The sequence below is a fragment of the Cryptosporidium muris genome, genomic scaffold (genome assembly GCF_000006515.1).
Source record: "Cryptosporidium muris RN66 scf_1106632373411 genomic scaffold, whole genome shotgun sequence".
Lineage (NCBI taxonomy): Eukaryota > Apicomplexa > Conoidasida > Eucoccidiorida > Cryptosporidiidae > Cryptosporidium > Cryptosporidium muris.
The window spans coordinates 1-15,451 of NW_002196590.1; the positions used below are offsets into that span (position 1 = coordinate 1).

The 15,451-nt window shown below is 30.1% G+C and overlaps 4 protein-coding genes across 4 annotated transcripts, besides 11 other annotated features; 3 read left to right on the forward strand and 1 right to left on the reverse strand.

Annotated features, from left to right (window-relative positions):
• Positions 1–422: 422 nt before the first annotated feature.
• CMU_028270 (uncharacterized protein) lies at positions 423–5,153 on the forward strand (the record flags this gene model as incomplete). The annotated part of the gene is made up of 3 exons (XM_002142911.1): positions 423–2,041; positions 2,385–4,607; positions 4,724–5,153. 3 exons carry the CDS (start codon positions 423–425, stop codon positions 5,151–5,153), a joined length of 4,272 nt encoding a protein of 1,423 aa, XP_002142947.1.
• Positions 2,064–2,086: a sequence feature (AT_rich).
• Positions 3,626–3,646: a sequence feature (AT_rich).
• Positions 4,651–4,719: a sequence feature (AT_rich).
• Positions 5,154–5,271: 118 nt separating the features above from the next.
• Positions 5,272–5,307: a sequence feature (AT_rich).
• A 220-nt stretch (positions 5,308–5,527) lies between these two features.
• Positions 5,528–5,570: a sequence feature (AT_rich).
• Positions 5,550–8,218, reverse strand: CMU_028280 (uncharacterized protein; the record flags this gene model as incomplete). Its single annotated transcript, XM_002142912.1, has 2 exons — positions 5,550–6,898; positions 6,976–8,218. The coding sequence occupies 2 exons, from the start codon at positions 8,216–8,218 to the stop codon at positions 5,550–5,552; spliced, it is 2,592 nt and encodes an 863-aa protein (XP_002142948.1).
• Positions 6,950–6,970: a sequence feature (AT_rich).
• Positions 7,162–7,238: a sequence feature (T-rich).
• Positions 7,528–7,566: a microsatellite.
• A 650-nt stretch (positions 8,219–8,868) lies between the features above and the next one.
• Positions 8,869–12,552, forward strand: CMU_028290 (uncharacterized protein). Its single transcript, XM_002142913.1, has one exon. The coding sequence runs from the start codon at positions 8,889–8,891 to the stop codon at positions 12,339–12,341; it is 3,453 nt and encodes a 1,150-aa protein (XP_002142949.1). The 5' UTR covers positions 8,869–8,888; the 3' UTR covers positions 12,342–12,552.
• Positions 12,553–12,677: 125 nt separating this feature from the next.
• Positions 12,678–14,999, forward strand: CMU_028300 (uncharacterized protein; the record flags this gene model as incomplete). Its single annotated transcript, XM_002142914.1, has 1 exon — positions 12,678–14,999. One exon carries the CDS (start codon positions 12,678–12,680, stop codon positions 14,997–14,999), a length of 2,322 nt encoding a protein of 773 aa, XP_002142950.1.
• A 206-nt stretch (positions 15,000–15,205) lies between these two features.
• Positions 15,206–15,282: a sequence feature (AT_rich).
• A 99-nt stretch (positions 15,283–15,381) lies between these two features.
• Positions 15,382–15,404: a sequence feature (AT_rich).
• Positions 15,405–15,411: 7 nt separating this feature from the next.
• Positions 15,412–15,451: part of a sequence feature (AT_rich) that runs on past the window's edge.

Consider the following 15,451-nt stretch of genomic DNA (forward strand, 5'->3'; position numbering starts at 1 on the left):
ATGAATTTAAGTATCAAGATGAAAGTATTGAAGGTTATCTAGGGGGATTTAAGGAAAAAATTGGAACTAATTTCGATGAATATGAAATAGCTCATACTGAAGATTTGGATGAACTTGAAAAGTCTGAAGAATTAGATAAATCACAGGATAGTGAAAATATTAATAAATTATTACTCTATGAACAACCGGAATTAGAAGATAATGAGATCATCCAAAAGGAATCTAATGAAACAGAATTACATTTGAATGATGATATACATAATATAACACTTAGCGAAGAGAAAAAAATTGAAGAGGCAAGCACGAGCCCCAAATATACTGGAACTAAAGAATCAAGTCTTATACAAAATAGATTAGCTAATTCTTCATTTACATTAAATTCTGATGATAAATATGATGAAATTATTGGAGAAGACACAATTATGGAAAATTCAAGTATTAATCCACTAATATATAAAGAAAATTCATATCCTGATGATATATTAAAGGAAACTTCTCCTGAAGATGAAATTAATGCTGAAGATTTACAACATAAGACAGCTCTCAAATTGATTAAAGAGATTGCTGATAATATGGAATTACCTACAGAAACATATGAGACTCAAACAAGTGAGACTCATGGGACTAATCTGGATAATGAAATATCTGAGTTTTCATTATTAGATACGAATCAAATTATTAATATAGATGATGAAGCGAAAAAAAGAATAGATGAAAGTAATTCTATTGAATTAACTTCTTTAGATCCAAATAGTGATATACCAAGTGAGATATCCTATGATGAATCTTCATTACCTATTCCAATGCAAATTTCTGATGATCAAAGTGAAGAAATAGAACAAACTGAATATTCAGAAAACATTCCCAGTATGCTTGGATTATCCTCTTCACAAAAGAAGGGAACTAATTTAGTTGAATATATAGAGACACCAGAAATTTACAAGCCAAGTCCTACACTAACCCCAATGTCACCAATTGGAATAGTACCCCATGAATTACCTAAATCACAAAATAATGAAGATCAGAATTTTTTATCACGAGCACAGGATCAAGTAGAAAGAGTATTACCAACAGATAATTTGGAGAATGATTATTTACAAAAATCTCCAAGTTCATTTGAATCTGTAGAACCAGTTCCTTTGCAAACACCAGAAGTAGTAGTAAAACCTATTCCAAGAAGTGTTACTAGAAAACCAATAATACGAAGTAAGGGTCTTGTCCGGGATTTAGTTGAAAAATTTGAAAAGAAGGAATTATTACCAGTCCAACAAAAGCTAACTTATGTACCAAAAAGAAAAATGATAAAAAAAAGAAAAGATGGATTAAAATCTTTGGAAAGTGAATTTGAACCTGGTATTGATATATCTCAAGTAAAACCCATAGATGATTTGATAGAAATATTTGAAGTTGAGTCTCCCAATATTGTATCATCTACTTTAAAATATGACTTACATAATAGGAGTGATACCAGTATTCAAAATCAGAAACAAGAGCTTACGCAACAATATATTGAAACTGATCCTGAAAAACTATATTCAGTTGATTCACTCACTAAGAAGGAAGAAAATTATAATTTGAAATCTCCATTGAGTATTAAATCTCCGGTTCAACAACAATATCAATCTCAAGAATTTTCAAATCAAGCTCTTGATACTCAAGAAACTCTAACTAGGGAAGGATCTTTTTCAGAAAATTCCACATTAGATGAGATTGCAGATAAACAATATATGAATGATGAAGGTATGAATATTGATTCTACACTATTCATTTCAAAAAATTTAAAATCAATAAAAAGAGTAGCAGGTGGTTTGCAATGGGCTAGTCGTCTTGGAAAATTTATATGCAGCTTAAAACATGTATTTCACTGTCACAAAATAGTTGATTATGGTTTATTTTATCTATTTTATTCACCTAAAAGATCTGATTTTTATGTATTTTTAGATAATAACACGGATGAAAGTGTAATTGATGAGATTCTAGCTCTTTCGGCGAAAGAAATCGAACATTTTAATTCTATAGTTAGAAATACCATATCTAAATAGTATGTTTTCTAATTGTATTAGATAATTTTAATTTTAATTTATAACATAGTGTACTCTATACCGGTAGTGGGTTGTCCATTACATATGTTCTTTGTTTCAAATGCATGTATATTTGGCGGCAAGTTTATATAAAGATCTGGTTGAACTTCCCTTTTTCAACGTAACTCATAAAACAATTAAAGGATTTCTTTAAAATAAATTTTAAGTTATTATAGGTAACACATACAGCTTTATTATAAGCTTCACTTTTTTAAAGCTTTAAAAATCCGAAGAATATGTTATGAGGATATATATTAGATGGATAATTATACTGGCTATTTGTTTACTTTGTAATTTTGACAGTTCAAAAGGCTCTAATTTAATTGTGCAACAATATCCTTTAGAAAAAGATTATTTTGATGTAAGTTCGGATAGTAATGGAGATAGTTTATCTTTTCTAGATATATTAAAAAAAAGCCCTTCTCAATCCTCTGAGTATGCTATAAACTCCTCCCATAACCAAAAACGGCAAGAGTTAACTAATAAAAATAGTCATTTAACTAGTAATGTGGATATTACGCAAGTAAGAAATGAAAATGAGGAATTTTCTGCAGAACTTTCAAACCTAGAAAATAAATTTTCACTGAAGTCTTCGAGTAACAAACCTTTAACATATAAAGCTGCCCTAAGTTTAGAAGATCAAATTAAAAAAAAGAAGGAAAAAAGAATGAATTCTAATAACTTTGGAGTTTTAAGTAAAAAAGGAATTTTTAAATCCCAAGTTAATAAAAATTTACACAAACAAACTGAAACACACAGAAATATACTAAATGGCTTATTGTCTTTAGAGACTACTCCAAATTTACAAGAACAAGCTAGAAAACATATAGAAACAACTGGAAGTTCACTATCTTCAGGAAGTATTTCAACCTTGCCTGAATTGAATATAAAAAAAGGAGATTTAAAACCTCAAGTTAATAAAGGTATATCAGGTAAAGAATTGGAAGAATCATTAAAAAAAGACCTCCATACTACAGGGAGTATCTTTACACATAGAGATTCACTATCTTCAGGAAGTATTTCAACATTACCCGAATTGAATATAAAAAAAGGAGATTTAAAACCTCAAATTAAAGGTATATTAGGTAAAGAATTGGAAGAATCATTAAAAAAAGACCTCCATACTACAGGGGGTATCTTTACACGTAGACATTCGCCACCTTCAAAAGGTATTTCAATCTTATCTAAGTTAAGAAAGAAAAAAGAAGATTTACAATCTCAAGTTAATAAAGATATATCAGGTACAGAATCGGAAGAATTATTAGAAAAAGACCTTTATATGAGAATGAATAACCTAAAATTTTCAAATTCGAGAAAATTACCAACTTCTAAATCTTCTAAACCTCGCCAGTTAGACCCATATAAAAAGAGGCAAGACAAAAGTACTTTAGATATAGATAAACAATCATCAACATCACAGAAAAATTCTGATTTGAATATAGAAGATTCAGCACTTTATAATTTATTTCAAAAAATTAAAGATGAAAATAGCAAGCAAAGTTTTGAACATGTGAAAGACACGAAAACAGGTTTTGATTTAAGAGAAAATAATAAAAATAAAAAATCAATATCAAGATCAGATACTGGTATTCCTTGGGACTTTTCAGGTATAAATAAAAGAAAAAGATATTCATCTTTAGAACCACTATTAGATGATGGTTATATATTCCCTAAGCAATATCCAACGAAAAAGCAGTCTCCAGTGCAATCATCAAAGGAGGCTAGGCAATTACGAGAACAATTAATGTTGATTGAAAGTACTAGAGGATTATATGATCAAGCAGTTGAAAGTGGAGATAAATCTAAAATCCCTGATCAGACTAAAAAGTTACAGAAGTTAATAACTGAAAAAGATTTACTACTTAAGGAACTAGAAGAGATGAAAGAAATGTTAAAAAAGATTGAATTAGATAAGACTCAGAATAATTCTGCAATTCCAGACGAAAAGTCTACAGTAGAATCAGGTTCTAAAGATGATCAAGATAAAGAGAAACAAAAAGAAGAGAAACAAGAGGACGAAGATACAAAACTGGAATTTGATGATTTCTTAGGAAGTATACAACTGGATAGTGATGCCTTAGTATTTGGAGAAACTAATAAAGCTGATATTGGATTAAGTTCTGTAGTTCTCGATCCAGAAAACAATCCAATTACACATATTGATATTCAAGATAATTTTGGTTTGCAGCCTGTGGGACACTATACACATGATAGTGATGGAATAGCCCCAATATCAGTAACAGTAAATAGTAATAATTTAGATGGTTTACAACCAGTTGAAGGAGTTCTTTTAGGAGGTGCATTATTGGAAGATAGGTCTGAGAATCTTCCGAATGAGCTTGAGCTATCTTTTGATGAAGTATACTTAGCTCATCATCCTTCTATATTATACACAGATCAGAAAAATTATATCCAGCCAAAAAGTGTAATTAAAAAAGAGTTTCAGAGGGTAAAGTCTCCAGTGAAAAAGAAAACATCTTATAGTAAATTGACTATATCTGATCAGAAAATTGAGAGATTGAAAAGGTAAGTTTATAGTAAAATAAAGTGATACAAATAAAGACAAATGAAATATTTTTATATTTTATTTGTATATATGACTTAAAATTTAATTGAATGCTAAAATTTTTATTTTATTCTAGGAATCCATTTAAAACTCCACAGCAAAAAGCTCATATATTGGGTATATTGAAAACTCAGAAAGATATAGAAGAGAGACGTAAGGAAGACAATAGCTTAGATACTTCGACTTCAATGGAGATATCTGATGAATTATCTAACATAAATTCCTCAGATAATCAATCAAAACCTGAAATGGGGACAAGAAATATAGAAATGAATAAAGACATATATTTGGGTGATTTTGAAGAAGCAAGTACAGATGATTCCTCACCTGCAAATGAATTTGAAGTTTCTGAATTAAGTGGTGTTACAAAGGAAGTTCCACTTGGGGAATTTGTTGTGATTAGAAATTCTGGTCAGAAGAAAGGATTAAGAGAAAGTTCTCACTCTATTTCCAAGAAGTACGTTCCAGATTCTTCTAAAATGACAATCTCAAGAACAAGTGGGTAGCAAAGAAGATTTACTGAGAATTTTAGGTAAGACTACAAATTTTGCATACATTTAGGATATATACACTTTCGGAATAAAGGAAAAAAATTATAATATGGAAGCAGTGAACATTAATCAGTATTTTTATATTGAATATTTATTTTTTATTTTTTTAGGGGGGCCTGAAAAATCGTAGAATAAAAGAAAATTATCCTAGTAGCCCAAAAGTTAGTAAATAATAAGTAATATCTAAAAGATATAAATGTTTGAAAAATAAAATAATAGACTTATTAGAATATTAGAGTATAGTCAAAAAAAAAAAAATCAATCATCCTTTATGATTGTCTATTATACTTGAATGATGAATATTTGTATTCCATGGTTCAAATCAGTTCAAATAAAAATTATATTGAAGTTTTATAAAATATCATTTTTTATGCTCATCCAACTGGAATTGAAAATTTCAGATGTTGAGATTCTATATTTGGGATTAACATGCAACATTTGACTGATTAGGGTTTTGGCAGGAGAGGATATATTTGTATTTATGCAGACTCTGTTATTAAGGATTAGAGGTACTTCTCCAGTGAGTAGGCAATGGAGTAAAATACCAAGATTCCATATATCACATTTATAATGATTTAATTCTGAATTATTCCCATTTAATTGATTAAAATTAAATAACAAGGCCGTAGTTTCAGGAGGAACTACCCATTTATTACCTGAAAAAATTTCGTAGCGTTTCTTAGTTCTTATTCCTTTAAATATTCCTGAAAGTTTAACATAAGGTTCCCCTGTAGATGAATTTATTTTCCGGACTGTATTTTTGGTCATTAGTGCATAATCAAAGAGATGATGATTATATGGAACTTTATGTATACTCTTTTTAATATTGTAAAGTGTATCACGAAGTGTTTTAAATTCAATGCTAGATGAAGATGAAACATCAATTGTAGGTGCATCTTTCCATAATTTTTTAAGTTCACATTTGAGTTCTATTCGTCTAGTTTTACTTATAGAATGACCGATAGGAATTTTTGAGCTATATATTACTCTTGTTAGAGGTCTTTTTGTTGGGTCCATATAGGTCTCATCAAAAGCATGAGAGATTCTAACAGATTCAGGTCTTAAATATATTCCAGATATTTTAATTCTATGGAGATAATCTACAAGGTTTAGAACTTGGCCAAATATAATTCTTGCCCCTGTTTCAGTATAAACTCGTCTCATTGTTTCTGATTCTAAACATTCAAGTAAAGTAGGAGGCTCATAATATCTGAATTTTTCATTCCAATTGAGACATGAGTATGGCATATATTCCTGTACGAATATTGAATAGGGAAAAATTGAATCTTGCATAACTTCATCGATTCTAACGATATTTGGATGAAAATTAAACAAACTTTGATTATACATTTCAATAAAAATATCATCATGAGAAATGAAAAGAGATGAAACTTGATGAACTATTGAGCCTACAAAAGAATCTTTCTTAATAAATAACAGTTCAAATAGTGCTGGAAGTTCAGAAGTAATTTTACTATTTCCATTTATAGAATCTTTTACTATATGACCATTTTTATCTAATTGCCAGATATATTCTGCAACATTAACCCAACAATGGTTGATATATGGATTGAAACGATCCCTTGAGAAGCTAACTAGGCGATAGTCATTTATGCACATATGATGTTGAAGGTTTTCCAATTTTTGGTATTTCTCATTCCACAAAAATATGCTAGTTTGATTTATACTATCATATTCATCTGAAGCTAAGTTAGGCTGTATATACGTTACATAAAAATTTGCAAAATGTCAATTTAAAAATAATTATTAAACTTACCTATACACTTCTTATTGTAACTCCAAGTATTTGTATTCAATTCTTTTTCACCCCATCCTATATGAGATCCTGCCTTGGGACTAAGTTTAAAAGGTTCATTACCATCTTCTACTGTTGCTATACTTGAAGTTTCTAAATAATCCATTAAAGAATTACCATTTTTGGTATATATATTATCATATAAACTTTTTTCTTCAATTTCTATCTCTGTTTTTTTTTTAACTTTTTTATTTTTATTTTCACTTTGTAATTTAATATCTGTTGATTCCTCAATAACTTTATAAGGCCTTTTTTTACTTTCTTTCAATTCCAAATTATAAGTTTTGCTATTAATTTTCTCTTGGTCATGCTTAATGAAATCACTATCAGAGATATTAGTTGGAATATTTTGTGCTTTTTGACTATATAGATTTGAAATTAAATGACTTTTAAGCTTTTTACTCTTATCAAGTGGCATTTTATCTACAAAATATTTAGAAGAGTAATCTTCAATAACTTTCAAAGATACTGAAGATTTTTTTGATTTCTTTCCTTTAAATGAATTTTGTTTTGTTTTATTTTTAATTTTATTTTTGGATTTAGTTTTATTTTCAACGTGATTTATAGTATTCTTTGAAGATTGGGGATACAAAATTGCTTCATCAAATGGCCAATCCTTACGAGGTGAAGGTGATCTTTTATAAGTCGCACGTGTTGATACACCTCTCAAGCATCTAGTTGGATGTATAGTATGATGATGTCGATTATTATTAGGAGTTGTAGAAATTGATGAATTTGGAGATTTATGGTTTTTTTTCTCTTTATTTAAATTTATTGGGAACCTAGGAGATCTTGAATTTCCAAGACTTTTCTTTTTGTTACGCATATCACTAATTATATTTCTTCCTATCAACTTTTTAGTTAATTCTTTATTATTTGTAGATAATGAAGAATTTTTGGATGGATACAATAAAGCTTCATCAAATGGACGATCTTTACAAGGTGAAGGAGACCTCTTATAAGTTGATCGTGTTGATATTCCTCTTAGGCATCTAGTTGGACGTAAGTTATGATGGTGAATTTTTCTTTCATATTCTTCGTTACTCAACTCTTGTGATTTTTGAATTAGTTCATCATTAGAATTATGCAAAAGATATTTCCCTGAACTATTCTGATCTTTACATACTTTGGTAGTTGAACCTAATTTCTTCAGCACTGAATGCTTCCCAGGCTTGACAGTACTCCTAGTATTGTAAACAGTCATAATCTATCTGCTTATTATTATACTAAGAAAAATGATAAACAATGATTTTTAAAAACTAAATTCAAAATACAAATTAACGAAAAAAAGAATAAAAGTAATTCCCGTAAGTCTATAGTATTATTAAAACAAACATTTGTGAATAATGAACCCTTTCAATACAGCGTCTGGGATTTGCAAATTCTTAATTTTCTTACAAGTACAATTTAAGATCCTGAACCTCTAATGACAACATTCTCAGCGTCTAGTCTCAGTGTAGATTTGTTACCAGAAGGAAAATTATATAATAGAAATAAAGTATAAATACTTTTAGGGTGAGGTATTTTGAGAGTAAAAAGGGATAAAGGTCCCGCTAATTAATGTTAGGGTATCTATTTCCTTTTTTTTTCAATTGTAATACAACCTTTTAAGATATTCTATTTTTTTGATACTATCAGATATATAGTATAACACAAAGATCAGATAAAATTTTAGATCTATTTTAAATGTACTTTTCAAAACCCATATAGCAAGGATCCCGATTTTGAAAAATGGCGCTATAAAGGCGCTACGGTATCTTTTAAAGACATAGTGAGATGTCTCAGAAGGTCCATTGGGGGTACCGTTAGGTTTAGAGTTAAAGTTCCATTAAACTTGTCAGGTGAAATTCAGTTTTTTTTTATTTTAAAGAAAAATGTTATTAGCACGTATACTTTTTTTTATTTTTGTTGGTGCTCTATTACCACAAGGTATTTTTTCATATTCGGTTCCACTAAACAGTTTGTTGAATACTGCCTCAAGCGATGGAACAATGTTTCCGTATAGAGAGGTCACAATCGATATGGCTGATTATGTGCGGAGTACTATTTTACTTTTACCTGAGGAATTTACTACTGAGTCTCTGAAGGCAGCTCAATTGAGGCAGAAGAAGTTAGTAGATCAAGGTGTTCCATGCCGTATATATCGATTGGTTACAATGCCTGCAGATCAAACTGCAATTGAGATGATTATTAGCCAGTCTCTTGCGGACTCTATACTAGTAAACAATACATTGTCACCAATATTTACTACAGTTGAGGTTGAATTTGACTTGAAGAGAATGATGGTTGATGAGGACTATCGCAAAATATATACTCCAAGACTGATGGAAGCAGCTGAATCATTTACAAATAGATTCGTGACAGTATTACTAATGAGTAGTACAGATTCTGGTTCCAATTATTATATATATTTAGGTGAAGGTGATTTTACTCCAGTTCAACAAGGTGCTAGTTACTATGCTTATTTATTTAATGATTCTGGAAAAGAAGTTGATAGTCTATCAAGTGCAGATCTACGTCATATTGAAGCTGCAAGAAAGAGTTTCATCGATGCCCGTAGCAATATGAAAAAAGAACAATTAACTGAGATAGAAGTAAAGGAATTGGCAGCTCGTTTAAGAGTTTTAAAACGTCGTCAAAAAGCAGGTCCTAAATGCAGTAAATGTCTAGATATTACATATGAAAAGTGTGAGTATTGTGCAACTCTTGTTACAATTGATGAGTATAGGGAAATTGAAGATCTATCAAAGAAAAGTCGCAAGTATGAATTATTCTTTGAACATCGTTTAGCTCGACACTCTAGTGGTGCTTCTCATGCTTCATTATTCGTTGTTAGTAAAGCTGAAGATTCAATAATTCCAGAATTTTCACAGTCAATTAATGTAGGAGCTTATGGAGTAGTTAATAACTATAGACCATTACCTTTAAATTTGGGACCTCATTGTGCAGCTTTGGTTGAATCTGATATTAATTTAGTTCTAAGAATGTCATCTGTATTTCCAACATACTTTGAAACCTTATCATTAAGTCGTGATTATGATGAATTGTGTCTTGGAGTTCACTATATGTCTAAGAAACCTAAGGTAACTTCTAGTGGAATTGCTACTTATGAAATTGAAAATTGTATTGTATCTATGATTTTAGCTTTGGGATCTTTCCATCCTGAATTTTCAACACCAATTGGAACTTTAAATCCTAATGTAGAGATGTCTATGACAAGTTTCTGTAGTGCAGTTTTATCTCATGAACCCTTAGGATTGGTTGAGAATTTGTCACCTGTATATTCTCCATCAGGTGTGATTATGTCACCTTCTAATGGTAAAATTGATGTAGCAGTATTATTGGAACGTTCGAGATCTGAGGAGTCTGTTATTCAGTCTATGTTGGGTAGTAATACCTGTTCTATAGAGGATATGGTAAGTGCAGGATGGATGTATGATAATAAATTGAAGTTATGGGTACGTGGGAGAAATAAGAAGGTACCTCTACCAATATTAGTTCGTTATGCAGTATCAAGTGATGGTAGGCTTATTGCCATTGCTTTAGAAGGTGAAGATGTAACTAACTATTCTAAAGGCCTTCAAGTATTATTCACTTCTCCAAAATTCGAACATTTATTCTCTCAAGTGATTGGTAGTAAATGTTTAAATCCAGGTGATATAAAGGATTTAGAAAAGGTAGGAGTTGTACTTGAGGAGATTACATTAGCTGAATTAAGAGAAGCTACAATCTTGGCAAATAATGCAGCTGAGCAGTCATTTGCTGCTTCAAATGCTGCTACATTGGCAATGAAGAAGTATGAGGATGCAGTATTAGCTGAGGAGAGAGTTATGGAAGTTGCTCAAATGGCATCGAAGATACGGGAATATCATGATGCTAAATCTAAGATTAGTCAAAAAGCTGCAGAGATTGCTAAGATTGAGGAGCAGTTAAGAATAGCAGCTGAGAACAGAGCCAAAGCAGCTAATGAGAGTGCAAAGGCATTATTAGAAGCTACAGCAGCTGAGGAGAGAAGAAGAGAATTTGCAAAGAATGCTCAGTTAGCTGCTAGGAGGGCTACAGATACTGTTCAACAAGCTTTGAATATCCAGAAACAATTGAGAGGACAGTTAAAAAGTGAAGCAAAATTATCTGCAGCTTATGAGGCAGCTGTGGTAGCAGAAGATAAATTAAGGAAAGCATTAGATGAAGCTCATAACCTTTTACAAGGATTATTTGATAAGGAGAAGGCTTTGAGGGAAAGATTCTTAGGTGAGATTGATCCTTTAATAAAGGAAGAGGAACGTCTTTTAAAGTGTGTTGAGGAGTTTTCCCAAAGGAGAATTGCACTCCTAGATAATCTTACTGAATTGCGTAATATTTTACAAGGGAAATTGGACAAGTCATTACGTGAAAAACAGGATGTACTTGAAGAGGCTCGCCTTAAGAAAGATTTACTTGATAATAGAAAATTTGAATTAGGTAAATTGTCAAATATGATTAGAACTAAATCTGCAGAAGCTGAAGCTGTTAATGCTTCATTATTTGAAGCTGAATTGATGCTGGAGAAACTTAAACAAGATGCTGATATGAAAGCTCGTGAGGCTGAGGCAGCTAGATTAAGACTTGAGGAGATGAGCAAAAAGATCCAGGAATTGAGATTATTGTATAATGACTTACTATTACGTATAAATGAATTGGTAAGTCTTCAAAGTAATTTAGAAGATGAAATTAGGAAAGTAGAGACGGAATTAGATGCTTTAAGTTTGAAATTGGCTGAAATTGAAGAAAGATTACTTAGATTAGAAGAGGCTAGGCAAGCACATGATGAAAAGTCAAAGGAGGCTGAACTTTTGCTTGCTAGAGAATTGGAATTGAAACGACAAATTGAAGAACTAAATAAATTGCGCAAAGAAAAAGAGGTTGAGCTTAGTGGTTTATTAGATGAACAACTAAAAGTTCGTACAGATGTTTCTGCGGTGTTGGTAGCTAGGAGCTCTGCTTTAGAAGTACTCCAAAGGACACTTAAGGAAATTCAAATAGCAAAGTGCACTACTGAAGAGGAGACAAAGGTAATTAAAGATCAGTATGAATGTTCAGCACTTGAGGCTCAGAAACTTTTATCAAATGTTGAGAAGTGGAAGCGAGATTTACAAGATGCTATTGAAGAAGAAGAAATAAAGAGTAATTTGTTAGCTAAGAAGATCGAGGAAGTTCAAGAAATGGACTTTATAATGGCATGTGCAGAAGAACAGCTCAAATTAGCTAATGATATCCCTGTTCCAGCTACTCCTTTGACTCCAGAATGTGGTTTGGGTAACATAAATTGTGTAGTTACACAAAATTGAGATATAATCTTACTATTTAAAGCCGAAGTTACACTTAGTTTTATAGGAATCGATGTGGTAGATTTTAGTCCTACTAGCACCTAGTAAACCTTCATTTCCTAATATTCTACTTTCCAAGATTTAAGCGTGGTGATTCTAACATGTTATTGAATCCTAGGCGCCTGGAGATGGTGCGGAATCTAAAAATGTGGTGGGAATTTGATTATTTAAATGAAATCTAATTTAAAAAAAAGAACAAAAAAATGAAATTTTGGATATAATTTGAATCTTATATTTTTAAGACGGGTAATACTTATTATATAACACTGGAATTTTTTTGAAAACCTCAAAAAGAGCATGAATCTATATAAGGATCTATTATTATTTACTCAATATCTTGTACTTCATACTTGTATCGTAGCTTGCGAAGAGGTCATTAGAGGTCCAAAGGAGTTAGATAAGTATATCCAATATACTGAAGATTTCTTTTTAAAATATGTCCCTGGAGCCTTAGGAGAAGATGAGGAAATACAAGGATTACAAAAGTATGATGATTTAAATGATGTGAGTATTGTCTCAGTAGAATCTGATATTATCAATGAAAATGATAACTTATTGACTAAGGGACAATTGGAAGATAGAAATAACGATAATCATGATGTAATAGGAATATCTAGTTCAGATAATTTTTATGAAGATATGTCAATTATAGATGAAGATAAAGAATCTGAAGGAGCTAAAGATAGTGATAAGAGTCCAAGTGAAGAAGAGCAAAAGAGATTCATGAAATATGATACTGATGCGAAAAAGAAATTATTGCGTCTAAGGAAGAAGAGGCGAGTTAAAGATATACCATTAGGTCCTCAACCAGTAGATGTTGCAATGGGTGATGTATTTGGTGGATTAGGAGATCCTGATTTAAAGGCAGATACTGAAGAATATGGTCTACAAACTTATTATGAAACTGAACAAGAGAAGAAACAAATGAATGATTTGTGGTTATCTATTACTCATCCATTTGCATTTCGTGAGAAAAAGATTTGGGGATATGATAAGGATGGAAATCCAATATGTTCTCGTGATAAATGGTTAGAGAATACATTGCAAGGAGGAGTTGTCGAGTCAAATTATAAAACAAAATGCTTAAGACATGTGGATTATACTTCTACACCAAGGATGTATGCTACTGATGGCTTTTTGAATGGTGATAGTTTACTTTCAGTAATAAGTATATTACAAAGGTACAGAGAAATTAAAAATAAACGGAAGAATAAAATTCAATTCCCCATAAAGATTGAAAAAGTATCTAAACCTGTTATATCAATGGCTGTATTAAGAAAATCTAGATCAACTTTAAATAAAGATGAAAAAAAGAGATTATATGATTCTAATATTGACAATATAGAGTTTAAGAGTCGTGTGAATAATTTAGAGGGAGTTACAGATTTAGATGGAGTTATAAAATTATTAGGTTTAGATAGAGAAATTCATCAGAGGAAAGCTGTTGAGGAAGTCTTTCTAAATTATACTCGTAGAATTCAAAATGGACGTTTTAATATCAAATTTGTACCTTTATTATCTAAATCTCATAAGAATATACTTAGTGATTGGAGAGAAAATTTATTTGATCAAGCTATAGAAAATATAGGTAGATACGATCCTAGAGCTAGCCAAAAGTTTGAATTACCACCTGGATGTGAAGAGGTACATGGAATCCCTCCAAGTCAAATAATTACTGATATGTCTAGTGAAGTAATAAGGCGTCCTCCTACAAATTTAAGATTTTCAAGTTTAATAAAGTCTATCCAAAATAAATTATTTGATCGTAAATTGAAGATGTATAAGGAATATGTAAAAAAGATTGTAGAAAATAGGAACAAAAGTGAATCATATATAAAGATGATTAGTTCTGAAAATAAATTTGAAGAACGTTTAGATTGGTTAAAGAAATTTAATGGATTGTGGATGTTTATCCCACAAATAAAGTTAATAAAGCCTATTGGAGACTTCAATAGTAATATAAATGGTCGTAAGGAGATTTTAAATGAAGAAAAGAGAGAACGAGATTTATTATCACTTGAATTAGAAATGGTTCCTTTTTTGGAACAGGATATATATATCTCAAGTTATATTAAAGGTGATGTATTATTTCCAGATAAAGAAGAATTATCTGAAAAAAAGGCATTATTTAGAAAAATTGCTCATGAAACTGCTATGTATGATGAAAAACTTCCATATAAATTACCATATAGACCTACTGGTAGAAAGAAGTTAATAACAAAAGGACCATTCAGAGCTTATAAAGGTGGATCATCTAGTACTTCAGATGGATATTCAAATATTATTGTTAAAAAGGGTAAAGTTCAGTTAGAGAATGATGAAAAACAAGAAATCAAAAAATTAGAAAAAGAAAATAAAAAGCAGATAACAAAAGATATGATGGAGAATGAACAAACAAAAGACTCTATTCTAACTAACTTTATATTAGAAGATTCTGCTAAGCCTATTAAGAAAACTAAAAAGTTATCTGGAACGTTTAATTTAGAAAATGAACATAATAATATGCAAGGTAAAGTATTACCTAGTACAAAAATACCTCCATTTTCTACAACAAAAGTATCAATTATTCAAAATTCAAAATATAATCCAATACGTAGGAAAACAGTATTTGACCAGTAAAAAGTTCATTGAATTTCTAGGACAATTCAAATAAAATAAGTAGCTTCAGAAAAAAAAGTATATAAGACAAATTTAATGAATTAGTAAATTGTGAAATATTTAAGTATAAACAGAAATATAGTATATATCTATGAACTTTATTATTGTCTTTAATAAGTACTTTATATTATCAGTTAATTTATTATTTTCGAAGATTGAAAATCAACTTTATTATTATAGTTGATAAAAATTTAGAATATAAAATTTTAATTGTATACATTATTATATATATATATATATTTATGTACCATTTTAAACTATTCTAGTGTAATCTTAAAAAAACTATAAACTTATATATTCACTATACTTTGTTTATATAGATCTTTATTTTAAAAGTTAAAGGTAATATATATATATTAATTATTAGAACCTCATTAAAAATAAAGTAATTTAAGTTATTTCTAATTATAGTA

Coding starts and splice junctions, on each gene's coding strand:
- CMU_028290 (XM_002142913.1), top strand. CDS start 8,889: ATGTTATTAGCACGTATACTTTTTTTTATTTTTGTTGGTGCTCTATTA.